Consider the following 15,821-nt stretch of genomic DNA (forward strand, 5'->3'; position numbering starts at 1 on the left):
AAATCCAAAAATAATGTACTTGACTCTGTATTTTTGAATTTTTTGATGTACTAATCAATTATGTTGATTCTTCCTTTTCTTTGCTTTTTTGTGTTTTTAAAAATGTGAAGTGTTATATTGGGATGACTTTCTGGGATGGAGGGAGAGACAGAAAGAGAGAGAGAGAGAGAGATGGAAAATTCTGGTGATGTGAAAAAAAAAAGACATCAATTAATATTTGTTTTTAAAAAAGAGTTGAGGGGCAGCTAGGTGGCGCAGTGGATAGAGCACAGGCCCTGGATTCAGGAGGACCTGAGTTCAAATCTGACCTCAGACACACAACACTTATTAGCTATGTGACCCTGGGCAAGTCACTTAACCCCATTGGATAGCCAAAAAAAACAAACCAACCCAAAAACAAACAAAAAAGAGTTGAAACAATCATATGACAATTTGGAGAGTCCTGATGCTGGCACACAAATATTTGGGGGTGAATATCCTTAACTAAGGGGTCTTCTTTCCACTCTGACTCTGGGGTGTTTATAGGTCCTTTGGAGGCTCTTGGATAAAGCTCTGATGCTAGTGCTGTAGGCAGAGATACCTCAAATAAGTTCCAGCAGCTGCCCCACCCCCACCCCAGACTAGCCAAAGAAACAAGCTTTGGGATTCAAGAGGTAAAGTGAGTGGGGGAACTACCTTTTTATTAGGGCATCAAATTCTTGTTAGGGTCTAAGGCGTTTCTGGAAACCAGTTGGTCTCTTTCCCAGGAACTCTATACTATTGTCTTTCCTATTTTGAGAGAGAACTACAGAAGCTGGTGCCTCATCAATCACAGATTTAGAGTCTCAAAGCTTACAGATCTCTGTGTCCAAACCCCTCATTTTGCAGAGGAGAAAACTGAGAACTCAGAGAAATTAAGTGACTTGCCTTATTATACAAGTCGTTACTAGAAGAGCTAGTATTTAAACCCAGGTTCTCTGACTCCAAAGCCACTATTCTATCCACAATTCCTGGCTGCCTCAGTCTTACTCCAGTCTGCCAACTAGGTGACTCAGTAGATAAAGAGCTGGGCCTAGAATCAGGGAGACCTGGGTTCAAATCCAACCTTGCTAGCTGTATGACCCTGGGCAAGTCACTTAACCTTGATTGCCTCAGTTTCCACATGGGTAAAATGGGGATGATAATAGTAGCACTTACCTCCCAGGATTGTTGTGAGGATCTTATTGGTAAAATGCTTAATAAATGATTATTTCTTTCCTATCTCATACCCCTGTTCATGGGGATGTTCTTCCTCATGTTTAATCTAGGGGCTACAAAGAGGCATAAGTCAGGGAAGCTGACTTATGTGGTAGGGGAGCTAAGCCTTGACAAGGCAGCACAGGCAGTCCCCAACTTGTAGATGCCCAGTTTATTCACATTCCTCACATACCAGCAGCTAACTGAGAATGTGGCCCCATAGCCACAGGAGCTCACTCTGAATTCTCTCCTTGCTGCTACTATTTGGGACTTCCTTCCTCTTCTCCCTCGCTCTTGCCAAGCCTGCCGCCACTCAGGACCCTTCCCATGCCCCATCCCTTGTTTGTCTTGTCACCTGGCTTAGATGACAATCAAGGACAAGGTCGACAATCACAACAATGGCAGGGAAGATGAAAGGGAAGGGGGAGGAGTGAGAAAGACACTGGAGTTGGAATCTGAGGAACTAGATTCCAATCCTGTCTTTAATGGTGACTAGCTATATGACCATGGACAAATCACTTAACCTCTCTGGACCTATGTAGCTTTATCTGTAAAAAGCAGATGGTAATAGCTGTTATTTCTAACCTCACAGAGTTGCTGTGAAATCAACATGAGGTAAAACCTAAAATGCTATGGAAATGTGAGTTATTATTCTCTCCATCTCAACTCCCCCCTTCCCCCTCTCCATTGCTGGTAGTGTTGATAGCCCCTCTCTCATCTACTCATGCTATATACTAAAGGCCCAGCTTCCACTCCAGCTTCCAGAAATACCCTAAAGGCCAAGATCAGGCCTCAATGAGTATGGGAATGCCTTTGAAATAAACACAAATCCTTTGTTTATTTCCAACCTCACCATTAACATATATAACTTCTTTCTTTCCTTATGGGAGAGAGAGAGAGAGAGAGACAGACAGACAGAGAGACAGAAAGAGAGAGAGACAGAGACAGAGAGACAGAGAAAAAGAGACAGAGAGAGCACAGAGGAGAAACAGAAAGAAATAATTCTTCCCCTCTTCCCCCATCCTACCTCCTTCTTTTATGTTGCCACTGAAAGCAAAAACTGTCAGGATCCTTTCAAAGGTCTCTGTCTTTGCTTGAGGGACAAGGAGAAACTGTGAGACTATCATGGCTCTAAAGCTACAAGCATCTCAGGATATTGAGTCCACTCTATCCATTTTACAGAGGAGGAAACTGAGGTCCAGCAGTTTAAAAACCTTGCCCAAGATCACACAGGTGATATGCATCAGAGCTCAGGTTTTGGACTCTTTTGTCTTCAGACTTCACAGTCAGGTCTTTAACCACTGGACTATGCTGCCTCTCCTCTCTCCTTTGGTGATTTAGGGGAGGAAATCCAGGTCAGAATCAACAGGTGGTAGTAACTATTGAAAAAAGGAAACAAACAGGACAAATTGTTCTGTTTCTTTTACAAGTCTTCTACAGATGGACAAGGAGTAGTCTGGGAGCCAGCCTAGGACCTAGAAGGGATCCTCAGAATTTTAAACACCAAAAGTGTCTGATTCTTTACAGCTCTTCATGCCTCCATCCCAAAGCCTCAATACCCCTTCTTCCTCATCCCAATATTGTTACCCAGCAATATGGTAATCTGTGAAATACTTAGCTACTCTGATCAAGACAATGATACAAGACAATTCTAAAGGAACCATGATAAAAAAATCTTATCTACCTCCAGAGAGAGAACTGATGAACTGATGAAGCATACTTTTAAAAAACCTCTTTTTATTTTACCTGTTTTATTTTTTGTCTGTTTTCTTTTGCAACGTGGCTAATAAGGAATATATTTTGTATGACTTCAAGTGTATAATTGATATCATATTGCTTGTCTTCTGAAGAGGCAGGAGGGAGGGAGAGAATTTGGAACTCAAATTTATTTTTAAATGAATGTTTAAAAATTAACTAAAAATTAAGGAAGAAAATATATATGGAGAAAAAAAGGAACATTGGTATCCATGCTGGTTAGATTCTGTAGTACTATTCATATCTCATTATATCAAGTGCATTGTGGGTTAAAAAGGGTTTTCTGAATTAGCCTGGGAAACTAATCTCTCTATGTAACATAGTTTCTATGGAAAAAAATGTATCCTAAGTTTCACGCAATCTACTTGTAGCAATATAGTTCAGAAGGGGGCAGTCTGTTCCTGTACATGTGGGTGAAGAGATAGGCAGATTGATGTGACTCTTGCTCCGTGAGTCTTTCCTTTCCTCCTTGCCCACCACTCCTGAAGAACTCTGGGTTTATATGGACCAGGGGTCACCTCAAGGGATCATTATGACTAAGCTTCGATATGGATTGAATTTGTACTCCCCCCCAAATAGGTGATAGGGTTCCCAACACCTACACAAGCACTCAATGTACCATATGGTTTTATAGTGGGGAAAAGGGGTGTGTGAGAATACTGGGAGGATATGGTTTCAGCATCCTTTCCCAGAGAGCTACCCTAGTGACTGGGGTTCTTGCTGTGGCCCTGCCTCTATTTAGAATGGGTGGCCAGAAATTCATTCTTCCCTGGGGCTCAGGAAATGACAAGCACTGAACTTCTTTCAGGATATTTTCCTTGGGAGGATTTTGTGCACCAATTAACAATTTTTTTAAAAAAAATTTTACTGGTGGAAAAGACCTGGTAGGGTTGAGGTTTCAGGACATGGGTTTAAATCAGCTCTGCTGCTTACTCTGTATGTGACCTTATGCAAGCTATTTCATCTTTGTAGGGTTCAGTTTCCTCCCTTCCAACTTGGAAACCTTTGATTCTTTGTGTATAATTCCAAGAGGATTGGGCATTTGGAGACTGCGTGAAGCTTTTGGGGAACCAGAGGGTTGAATCTTAAGTATTCTAATAGTAAAATGACCTGCTGTATCTTTATCAGTAGAGAACACAGGGTAATATATGGAAGAACCATGTGATAGAGGAAAGGTACGTGGGAGAATGATTTGCTAATACTCTCTCCTTCCTCTCCACAGCCTTGAAGACAGTGTCGCTTACTGAGAAGAGCAATAGTAAAATAATGGGAGTATTAGTACTGGAAATGGAAATAAGGGCTCAGTGACAAGGTAGGGAGACTCAGGAGCTGAGGGGATGCTATGAGAATAGACAAACTGGAAGATGAAGTGGCAGTTGTTAATAATAATAGCTAGCATTTATATAGTACTTTAAGTTTTTCAAAGCTCTTTACAAATATCTCATTTAATCCTCACAGCCATTATTGTCCCCATTTTACAACTGAGGAAACTGAAGTACTCTGGGATTAAGTGACTCATCCAAGGTAACTCAGCTAGTAAGAATTTGAGGCTGGATTTGACTTTGAGGCTGGACTGGACTTACAGGTCCAGTGTTCCACCCACTGCGCCACCCAAGTGGCTGCAAGATGAGGATCCATTGCTACAGCTCTTCTTTAGCTCATTGAGGGTAAGGACTATTGTGATATTGTCTTCAACGCAGGGCAGAGTGTCCAGCACACAGGAGATGTTTAATAAATACTGCTTGTTGAATGATGAAAGAATCCAAAATATGAATTCCTTGTTCCTCTCCCCTTTTTTTGTCTTTGTATCCCTAACACCTAGCTTATTGCCTTGCATATAGTAGGCACTTATTAAATGATTGGTAAACTAAATTCAGCTTTCCCTGGTATGTACCTTGCTTGAGGCATTGTGTAACCCAGGGGTGGGGAACCTGCAACCTTGAGGCCACACGTGGCCCTCCAGGTCCTCAAGTGCAGCCCTTTGACTGAGTCCAAATCTCATAGAACAAATCCTGAAGTTTGGATTCAGTCAAGGGGCTATACTTGAGGACCTAGAGGGCCACATGTGACCTTGAGGCCCCAGGTTCCCACTGTAACCTATTCTCTTCATATTCTTCCAAAGGGTAAAAAGCTAATATATTGAGATGACATCTCTTAACATTCCAAGAGTACGCCCTGTAGATACAACAACAGTTACAGCAACCCTTTTTTGTAGTAACAAAAAAACTGCAAAGAAAGTGGGTGCTCATTGACTGGGCTGAACAAACTCTATATGAATGCAATGGAGTATTATTAACAACAAGAAATGACAAATATGAAGAATTCAGAGAAACTTGTGAAGACTTGCATGAACTGATGCAGAAAGAGGTGAGAAGAACTAGGAAAACAATTTACATGATTACCACAGTAGAGTAAAGGAAAAAGACTTCAGAACTTTAATCAATGTGGTATTCATTTCTGCCTTCAGGAGGCTGAGGGTAAAGTATGGTTCTTGGCTCTTGGCAGAGGTTAAGTGACATAGCTAGTGTCAGAGCCAGGATTCAAACTCAGGTCTCCAAAATAAAGTTCTTTTTCTACTACAGCAATGAATGGATCCAGGCCCTGAGTCAGGGTGAAACCAGAAGTTGCTATAGAAGCAGCCACATTTCAGGCAGAAGCTGGAAGGAGAGAGATGAATATCTGATTCTTCATACTACAGTTACTGCCTTGGGGTGTGAGGCAGGGATGTGGTGTAAATGCTGAATAACTGGCTATCCAAAAAGAAAAAAAAATGTACCTGTGACACTTTAAGGTTTGACATGCATTATTAACATTTTATTCATCTTTTTCTTAAGTCTAGACCACCCACAAAACAATAAATCAAACCCTAACTTCTGAGGTATAAATACTCACAATGAAATTTTTTTTAAGCCAATTGGGGTTAAGTGGCTTGCCCAGTGTTACACAGCTAGTAAGTGTCAAGTGTTTGGTCTGAGGTCAGATTTGAACTCAGGTCCTCCTGACTCCCAGGCTGGTGCTCCATCTACTGTGCCACCTCGCTGCCCCCAATGAAAATTTAACAATTGGTTCTCTCCATGGCCTGACTGTAGCACACCCCTGGGTGTGGCCAGAGGCAAGTCATTTTCCTTGTCCTGTCCTGACTCATTCTCTTCTGCTTTCAGTCCTATCCAAAGTGATAGTATTTCCCTTAATGACGGAGCCCTTGCAGCTCCCCACCTGTTCATTGACTGGTTTCTATCCTGGGTAACACTGAGACTAAAAAACCAGGAGTTCTAGGAGTGTCCATGTCTCGGGATAGGGAGAAGCTACCTATTATTTTAAGTTCACCAGTTACTTCCTCTTGACCAAATGCAATGATTTTAAGTTTTCATCTTCTTTCAGGTCTCTGTTGTATTTGATATTATTGAACAGGTTTCCCCTGATTCTTTTCACTTGACCTCTATGACACTATTCTGCTGGTTTTCCTAGTTCTCTGGCTAGCCCTATTCATTCCCATTTTGCCTCTCTTGTTTTTCTCCTGATACATTTACTCTCCATTCCTCCAAATCTCCTTCTCTGCCCTCTGAAAATTTAAAATTTCACCCTTTCCCAGTTTCTCCATGACTGTTAATGAATCCACCTTTTTATTGGCTCACAGACTTGCAACCTCCAATGTAACTTTAATTCCATTCTCCTTCACCTTCCACACTGCCAGATCGAACCAGTTTTTTTTTGCTGGCTTAATATCCATGTCCTGCCCCTTATGAGTGGGGGTACTCCAGGACTCTGTCCTGGCCCCTTCACCTGTCCCTACACTATCTTTGATGATCTCATTAGCTCCCATGGATTTAATTGTTGCATCTATGCAGATGATTTCCAAATCTACACATCTAGCTCTCATATCTCCTGAATTTCAGTTTATACCTCCAACTTCCTGCCGGACATTCTACCCACATGTCCCATAGTCATCTCAAGCCCAAGAAGTCCATGGCAGAATTTATCTTTCCCTCTAACTTTATTTCTGTTGAAGGCACCATTATTTTCCCACATCCATATTCACAACCTAGGCATCATTACTGACACTTCCGTTTCCCTCAACTCTTATATCCAATGATCTGACAGATCTTATCAATTCTACCTCCATAACATCTCTTACCAGTTCTCTTCATTCATATGGCCCACCACCCTAATTTAAGGACTCAGTACCTCTTGCCTGAACATGTGTAGTAGCTTTCCCTGCCTCCAGTCTCTCTTCTCTCACTCCATCTTCCACACTGCTGCCAAAGTGATATCACAGGTCTGACCACTCATTGCCCTGTTTAAGAAACTTCAATTGCTTCTTTGCTTGGCATTTAAAGTCTTTCACAGTTAGGCTCCAATCAATCTATCTCCCCAGAATGATTAAACACCCTCCAGAAAACCAAGCTCCAGGCAAACTGACTTATTTGTTGTTTCCTGTGTGCAACATTGTGTCTCCTGCCTCCATGCTTTGGTATAGGTTTTCCCCCAGGACTGGCAGACTCTCCTGCCTCACTCCCACCTCTTGGAACCCCTATCTCCCTGCAGGATCTGCTCAGCTGTCCTTCAAAAGGCTTTTCATGATTCCTGCCAGTTTTTTAATGCCTCACAAAATTACTGAATTTATTTTGTATAGATCTAGTATTTTACTTATCTGTGAACCAGTATCTTCCCTAGTAGAATGTAAGCTCCTTGAGGGCAGGAACTATGTTATGTATTTTTATTCCCAGCATCTAGCACAATGCCTTGGCACATAATAAGCACTTAGTACATGTACAGGTCTTTTCCATCTAACACCTCGATTATCCATAGAGCTTTTTTGTTTGTTTGTTTTGTCTTTTTGAAGGTACCAAAGAAATCCAAGTCAATAGCAAAACAGAAATCAGAGATAGTATACATGGGAAAATATATATTGGACTACATAGAGTGGAGCTCTGCCATTGCAAGTGAGGTAATTCAGTTCAACCAAAATTCAGTCCTAGATTTCATTCAAGGTGAAGTTCCTCAAAGTCTCTAGTACAGCAAGCTGGGGATATGGACATGATGGAGACTGTCAGCTCCTCTCATGCTGGCTTCTTCCCAGAGTCTTATTTTCCTTTCAGCAATTTGAAGTGGGATTGGCACCAAATCTTTAAACTACTTTTTCTGATCTAATTCTTCCTGTTCCAGCTCTTCCTAGCTACTGACAAAACTATCTTTCGGATAAACCATTTCCATCATGCCAGCCCTCTACTCAAGGATCTGCAGTGACTCTTTATCACCCAACAAAATCAATCCATAATTCTCAGTTTGGCACTTACAGTCCTCCACCCACCAGTCACTTGTGTTTCCTATACTTCATTCATTCTCACTGGTTGTCAAGTCAGCCCCTTCCCCCCCATGAGTCATTCCCTTCTTTCCATCCTCCCGTATATTCTTTACTATTCACCATAGTCGTCGTCAGTCCATTCATTAGCATATGATTCTCTCCCTCCTTTCAACAGACCTATGTCCTTCCCTCTTTTCACTCTTACCTCCTTTGGGAAGTATTTCCTTGATTCAGATCTCTATTACTATGTCTCTTCAGCATTTTTATGCAGTTCATATTATAGCATGATGCTGTCTTGCAATATAACCTCTTCCCTCTCTCTGGGCCTCTGTTTCCTCATTTGCAAAGCAAGAAGTTTGGGTGCAATGATCTCTAAGGTCAAATATTAACCATCCCATGGTTCTTTTTCTTGCATTTGTCAAAATAGTCAATCAACAAGCATTTCCTATATGCCAAGGCCCTGCCATGATGTTGGAAATACAAAGAAAGGCAAATCCCTTTGACACGTTCTAGGAGAGATTTCAATCCAAACATTTATTGAGTGTTTACTGTAACAGCCCAAAAGTTACATTGAGAAAAATTAATAAATTAACTAAAATAACTATTTATACTTTAATATTAACAATAAGAAAGAAGGATATTGCAAGAATGGACCTTTCTCATCCTAGTCAACCCATATTGCCTTAAGCAAGGACTGATGGTAATAGTTCCCTCCTTTGGTTTCAGCTTTGGCACTAGACTGTGACCTGTCTGTATCAGAGCTTCATAGCCTTCACTGGAACCTTTGATGGGAACCATGGGCTGCTTTTCATACAGGGTCTCTTACTTGCAAAGGAAAGGAAATGTAGTGCTTGTGGTAGGAATTTAGCACCTTAGCAACCTAGGGTGAAAGTGTAGGTTGTGAGGAAATACGTATCTCATGAATGTAAATAGGTGGTCTCACTACATACTGTTTTGTTCTCATAGATATATCGCCTTATAATTTTTTCTAGATGTGTCCTGTTTCCTCAAATAGACTATAAGCTCTCTGATGGCAAGGACCAGTAAACTAGTGCCTTAACGGTGGTATGACAAAGTCATCCGTTGGACTCAATCAGACTTGGTTGGATATGTGAGGATGCCCCTTCCTCTCTCAGGCCCTTGGTTTCCCCTATCTCTAAAAAATGAGAATCAGACTCTCTACCCTATCTACCTCACAGGGTTGTGGGGATCAAATAAAATGATGAAAACTTTTTTTTTTACTATAAAGCACAATAAGTGTGGTGAAATTATTACTTTGTAACAAGTGACATCCTTTCCTCCCACCTCATCCCCTTATGTCTCTCATAATCTCTCTTTAAATTCCCTTGCTTCCCTTCAAACTTCTTTTAGTTTCTTTCAACCTGACCCTACTATTGCACTCCTATCATGCTCCTGATTTCCCTAGTTACGTCTCCCCATATTCTTAGGCTTTAATCCAAGGAAACATCTACCATAGTCTTATTCTGATGCCTTATTTTGGTGTGGAGGTAAGACTGGGTTCTTGAAGGTTTTGTTACAAGAGTGATCTGTTTAAACTTACCAAATTGAAAAGGCTTTCAAAAGCACAGCCCACAACAACCCATTGAGTCTGTTGCACTAGAAGCAACCTAATTAAGTTTGGAGGAGTTCAGCCTCTAAAGGTTGGCCACTAGGTGATGCTTTTTTTTTTTTTGGCTACGGTAATAAGAATTGCCATAGGCATGGGCAATTTCTGAGCTATATCATTGGAGAGAGCACCTACAGCACAGAAATCACAGGTTTTCCATAGAATGTTAGTAATGCAAGGGAATATAAGTAACTGGAAGGGGATAGCCTGGTTTGCCTATATTCTTGGCTTCAAGTGTGACAAGGAGTTTTAGGGAGATCTGGGACCCTTAGGGAGTCCTGTAGTCAGTGTTTAGTGACCCCTAGGGAGAAACGAGATCACATTGTCAGAGGAAGTTGGGGATAGCTCTTTGGTACCCAGAGAAGAGAGGACCCCAGGTAGCCTCCAGGGCATCATGGGGTCAGACAGAGAATTAAAGGGATGGTGGTTAAGGACCAAGTGCAACTTCCGGAGGTAAACTAACACATCTGTATGTGGTTTCTCTGTATCCCAGGCAGGGATACAGGGATTCAGTTTATCTCCCTTGAGGTCTCCTGCAGAGACCAGTGATTCCCAGCTATCCCTGAGACAGCCTCATCAAGCCCCTCAGACAGAAAAAGATGAAGAGGGAGGAGAACTTTTCTCTACCCAAAATGAACAGGGAGCTTACTCTCCTTTGGGGAATACTCTTCCTTAGGCACAGGGAACCCCACCCCCTCCAGGCCAGGAGGGGAACTTAGGGCCTCTCACTCCTGGCATGAGCAGGGTGAGCTGGTCATCCCCTTTCTGAGGAAAGACAAGGGGAGAGTAATCATTTGGACCACAACAAAGTGGTTGCTTTGGGAGTCACTCTGGCAAAAGATAGGGTTGGAGTCAGACTCAGTTGCTCCAACCAGAGAGAATAAATAGGTCACTCTGGCTGAGTTAGGGATTCAATCACTTGGGCAGCTTCTCCAGATTCCTTGGGGGATTCCTGGCTTATGGAAGTTGCCTTAATTGTCAGCATAGGGACCCCTCCAGGACCACAGTCCTCATCTCCATCCTCCCCACCATGTGTGGCCCGGTGCCGTAGCAGGTGAGAACTACGGGTAAAGCCACGACCGCAGTGCTCACACCGGAAGGGCCGGTCCCCAGTGTGGCCACGGTAATGTTGTGCCAGGTTGGAGCTATAGCGGAATCCACGCCCACAGTCTGGGCAGCGGAAGGGCTTCTCCCCAGTGTGAACACGCTGGTGCTGGACCAGGCCTGAACTCTGACCAAAGCCTTTGCCACACTGACTACAGCGGTACGGTCGCTCCCCACCATGACCGCGCTGGTGGCGCCGCAGGTTGGAGCGGTGGCCAAAACCCTCCCCACACTGGCTGCAACGGAATGGCTTCTCACCACCATGCTGGGCTGCCCGGTGACGGGCCAGTGCCAGAGCCTGAGGGAACAGTAGACCACAATCAGCGCAGGAATGGACAGGAGGAGGTGGGGGTGGGGGTCCTGTGTGATGGGCTTTTCGGTGTGCCACGAGGCGAGGATGCTGGCTAAAGCCACGTCCACATTCCCCACAGAGGTATGGTGTCTCTCCAGTGTGTGTCCGAAGGTGGCGGGCAAGATTTGCGCTCTGAGTGAAACGCTTGCCACATTCGGGACAGGGGAAAGGACGTTCACCTGAATGGGACTTCTGGTGTCGGATAAGGCTGGGGTGGCGGCCAAAGCCTCTGCCACAAACAGCACATATATATGGACGCTCGCCTGTGTGGACAGTGGCATGCTGCAGGAGTCCAGAACTCTGGGAGAAACCCTTGCCACACTGGCCACATCGGTAGGGGGGCTCAGGTAGATGTGTACGTCGGTGCCGGGCCAAGTGGGAGCCGTGGCGAAAGCTTCGACCACACTGACCACAAGAATAGGGTCGGTCACCTGTGTGGGAACGCAGATGCAAGGCCAGGTGGGCACCCTGGGCAAAGCACTTGCCACATTCTGGGCAAGGAAAGGGGCGCTCGCCAGAGTGGATCAGCCTATGGCGCGAGAGGTGGGAGCGTCGTGAGAAGCAGGAACCACATTCAGGGCAGGAAAAGGGCTTTGGGGGTGGGGGTGGGGATGCTGGGGGTGGGGGCAGGGCTGGGCCACAGGGTGTAGCTGGTGGTGGGGAACCCTCCAAGGCAGGGGGTGGGTTGGGGACTGATTCTGCCTCCTCTTCTTCCTTGGTCCTCATGCCTGTGAAAGAGACAGTGATGAAATGAAGGAAATGAGGAAGGAAATACAGAGGAAGAAGAGGACCTTGTGATGAACTTGAGAAAGATGTGGGTTCAATCCCTATGGAAGCTGCTCTGCTCCCCTCTCTGATAGATAGTATTCCTGAAGGGATTTGGAGTGGACCAGGACACTTCACAGAGCAGTTTGTATCCTTGGAGGCAGAAGGAGGAAGGGATGAAGGGCAGAGGTTGGCCCTCTCTACTGACAGCAAGGATAGGGACTTTGGTGATTCCTGCCAATTACTGGGAAGCAGGTTTAGGATCGTGAGGAGCGGTGAGGTGGAGCTCCATCCTTGGGCCAGTGTGATACTATGGGAAAAACGATGATTTTGGCATTGGAGAACCTCAAGACTCCATCTCCTACCACTTTCTAGCCCTTTGGCTTTGGGCAAGTAGAGTCTCCTCTCTAGACCTCAGTTTCCTCCCCTGTAACATGAGGTTAGACTAGGAGATTTCCAAAGCCCTTTCAAGCTCTAAATCCTGGACCTGATGATTCCCTCTCTAGGGTATGAGGAGGATGTGAAGGGTGAAGGCAAAAGGATCTTTTCCCTGCTGGTTATTCACCTGCATAGGGATCTTTTGGGACTCCCCTTTCTTCAGACTCCTGAGACCCCAGACCCCATGGCTCAGCCCCTTGCTCCAGGTGGGTGATCAATTCTGGTTTGGGAATCGGAAATCCTGAGGCAAGAAAGAACAAGATTCGTTATTCTGTCTAAAATATCTCCCCCTCCCAGCCCTTCCTCTAGCTGAATCCTAACCATTCTCCACTCTTCAGCTCAAGTTTCTTCCTCCATGAAGCCTTTCTTGACCACTCAAGATTGCTGTGCTTTATTCCTCAGGAATCCCGCACTTACTGTCTATCAGATGGGATTTAGCATACATTTCACTGTACTGTCTGCTTCCGTAGGTCTCATCTCCCCAAATGGGCAATAAGGCACCTTTTTGGTGTGTTCTTGCAACCTCTGCATCTAGCACAAATACTTGCAAATTAAAAGTGCTTGATAAATATCTGATTGCTGGCTTCAGGAAGACTCAGGAGATGGGGAAGCAGGATGCTTGAGGGTGAATAGAGAGGAGAGGGCTAAGGACCTCTAGGAGGGGTGTAAAATGCTGGCATTCTATGCAGGGCATTCAGAGACACTACCTTCCAGCTTAACATTTAAATTAATTCAGTGCCCCTGATAGAATGAATGTCAGAATCAGGGTGGTATTTCTTATTTTTTTTGGTGGTGGGGGGAGTTACTCACCCAACGAGATGAGGTTCCGGTAGCTCTCCCACATGACATCTCCAAAATACACAGCCATGTCTGTGAAAGTCACTGGCATAGGAGGTGGGGGATCAAGGTGAAGAGTAGAAGAGAATGAGGGGGAAGGGGGAGAAAAGTGAGAAGAAGAGAGTAGAGGAGGATGGGAGGATGTGGGTGACATAGGAACTGGAGGAGAAGGGGAGGGACAGGGACATAGGGAGGAAGGGGAAGGGCAGGGGGAAAGGGGGATTGTAGGCTGAGCCAGGGTGGAGTAAGAGGGGAGCAAGACCAAGAAGAAAGGATGGGCTACTGGGAAATTAGGTTTGATGAGGAGGGGGGAAAGGGTCACTGGCTCTGGAACCAAAACAGAGAAGAGATAATTCCACCACTTCTCTCCTCATGCATTTCTAGACCTTTTCTCCACTTCTTTCTCCACATCATCCTGCCCCTCCCCTCACGCCCACCTCTTGAGATTTCTTCCAGGCACCACGAAGTTAGCAAGTTCAGACTGCTCTGGGTCACCAGGCTCAGACTGAGCAAACAACGCCTCAGTTCTCAGAGGAGTCCCATCTTCCCTTTCCCTAGCATAACAGAAATGCCACACCTCCCAGATCAGGGACAGAGGAAAAGGCGGCAAGCTGGGGGAGTAAGGAACAGGATACCTGGGGAGGTAGTCAGAGGCAGGTTGCAGGGTTAGACAGGAACTTGGACGACTTATTAGGAAGCCTGGGGACTGAGAAGGGGCTGCCTGGGTTTGATGTTGGGGGGCTGGAGGAGTATATATTGTTATTAGAGGACCCTCAAAGTTAGAGAGGACACATGTAGGAGGGTCCTCCCCGGCACTGCAGGGCTCCTGAAATTATGGGAATTGGTGATATCGGGGGAAAAACTGGGAGAGCTTGTGGCATTGAGGTATTCCCAGAGGCTACAGTGAGTCTTTGGTTCTGGGGAGGCTCCTTGATATTGGATATCCGGGGTGGGGGGTTGTAGCATGGTCTCGGTATTTAAGAATCCCATAGGCTGGGGGAAGGCACAGGAATTGAGGGGGAGATCTATAGTACTGAGGGTCCCAGGGGTCTTAAGAGGGTTTTGGCATTGAGGGGCTCTAGAGACTGCCGGAAGGTTACAGTAAAGGAGCTATGAGTCCCCTGTGTTGAGGCTCCGGCAACAGAAAGGTCCCTGATATTGAAGATCCCCAAGGGCCGTGGGAGTGTCCTCGAACTGTAAGAGGATATCTGATATTGAGGGTCGGCGGCGGCGGTGAGAAGATCCTGGGTATTAAGGATCAAAAGGGTCTGGGAGTGGCAGGGTCTCAGGTATTCAGAGGTGAGGATGAGTGGGAGGGGTAGGGGTAGGTCTCTGGTATTGGTTTCTGGGGCTGGGGGGGAAGTTTCTAGTATTGAGGGTCCAGGGGCTGTGGGAGGGTTTCAGGGGTGGGAGAGTCCCTGGTATTGAGGGTCGGGGGTAGGAGGTCCACCAAATCGAGGATCCTGGGTCTCGGGAAGGGTCTTTACTATTGATGGTCCAGGGACGGAGGGAGGGTCCCTGGTATAAAGAGTCCCGGGGGTGTGGGAGGGTCCGGGACAGTGGGAGGGTCCCTGGTATTGAGGATCCCAGGGGGGTGGGAGGGTCCTCGGTATAGGTCTAGAGGGTGTAGGAGGATCCCTGCTGTTGAGGATCCTAGTGGGGGTCCGGGGGCTGGGGAAGACTGACGGCTAGGGTCTGGGTATTGGGGAGGGGGCCGGGCGGGCCAATTACCTGCACCACCGACTCGTCTGCCAGCGAGACAGCGGACTGAGCTCAGCCACAGGAATTTGGGGAGGGGGGGAGGGATGAGAGGAGTAGCGGAAACAGGAAGTGAGGGGCAGAATGCCCGAAGAAGGGGCGGGGGGCCCTTAATCCCTCCCGGAGCCGTCCCCCTTCCCCACCCACTGGACTTTCCGAATATGGGGATCGAACCCTGACACTTCTTCCAAGCCCCTGCAGCCCAGTTCTGGCTCCGGAGCCCACATTCTACCCACCTGGTGGGAGGGAAGGGGAACAGATGATTTCCACGCCCCCCCAACTGTCTGGGGACGCAAAAACTACAACTCCCACAGACCCTCGGGACAGCAGCGTTCTAAGGCCAGCTATTCCCTAGCCCGAGGCCTCATGGGACTCGTAGTCTTAACTACTGCCCCTCTTAGGCGGCGTGGGAGGCGGAGCGCCATGGAGCTGGAGCTCCCACCAAGGACAAGAAACCTGAAATAGCGGCGCTGCGGCTGTCTCTGCTTGCCAGCTCTAGTTTATTGGGGAGGTATTTGTATCTCTTCCACTTAGCTCATGCCAGCTTTCAGACTGTATTAGCGACCTTTCCCAACCCCGTCTCCCAAAAGAAGACTTATTTTTTTCCCCCCACAGAGGCAGCAGTCAAAATTTTTCATGGCCGCTATTTCCCCTTCCTTCTTTGC

The 15,821-nt window shown here is 46.0% G+C and overlaps 1 protein-coding gene across 2 annotated transcripts; it reads right to left on the reverse strand.

Annotated features, from left to right (window-relative positions):
- Positions 1–8,782: 8,782 nt before the first annotated feature.
- Positions 8,783–15,757, reverse strand: LOC110199394 (uncharacterized). 2 transcript variants are annotated; one of them, XM_020974210.2, is made up of 5 exons: positions 15,130–15,757; positions 13,836–13,952; positions 13,372–13,725; positions 12,689–12,802; positions 8,783–12,086 (listed from the first exon to the last, which is right to left on the reverse strand). In XM_020974210.2, exons 3-5 carry the CDS (start codon positions 13,550–13,552, stop codon positions 10,792–10,794), a joined length of 1,590 nt encoding a protein of 529 aa, XP_020829869.1. In that variant the 5' UTR covers positions 13,553–13,725; positions 13,836–13,952; positions 15,130–15,757; the 3' UTR covers positions 8,783–10,791. The 2 variants fall into 2 exon arrangements, with proteins under 2 accessions (XP_020829869.1, XP_020829867.1); XM_020974208.2 differs by lacking the exon at positions 13,836–13,952.
- Between the last annotated feature and the right edge of the window lie 64 nt (positions 15,758–15,821).

This window comes from Phascolarctos cinereus, unplaced genomic scaffold, assembly GCF_003287225.1.
Source record: "Phascolarctos cinereus isolate Bilbo 61053 unplaced genomic scaffold, phaCin_HiC Scaffold_5;HRSCAF=322, whole genome shotgun sequence".
Taxonomy (NCBI): domain Eukaryota; kingdom Metazoa; phylum Chordata; class Mammalia; order Diprotodontia; family Phascolarctidae; genus Phascolarctos; species Phascolarctos cinereus.

Bases quoted from the DNA above. Each gene is read 5' to 3' on its own strand.
- LOC110199394 (XM_020974208.2), bottom strand. From the start codon at position 13,552: ATGTCACCCACATCCTCCCATCCTCCTCTACTCTCTTCTTCTCACTTT. The intron at 12,803-13,371 runs GTGAGTAACTCC...TTCTTGCCTCAG, and splicing joins CCGGAACCTCATCTCGTTGG to GATTTCCGATTCCCAAACCA. The intron at 12,087-12,688 runs GTGAATAACCAG...TCTCTTTCACAG, and splicing joins CCCAAAAGATCCCTATGCAG to GCATGAGGACCAAGGAAGAA.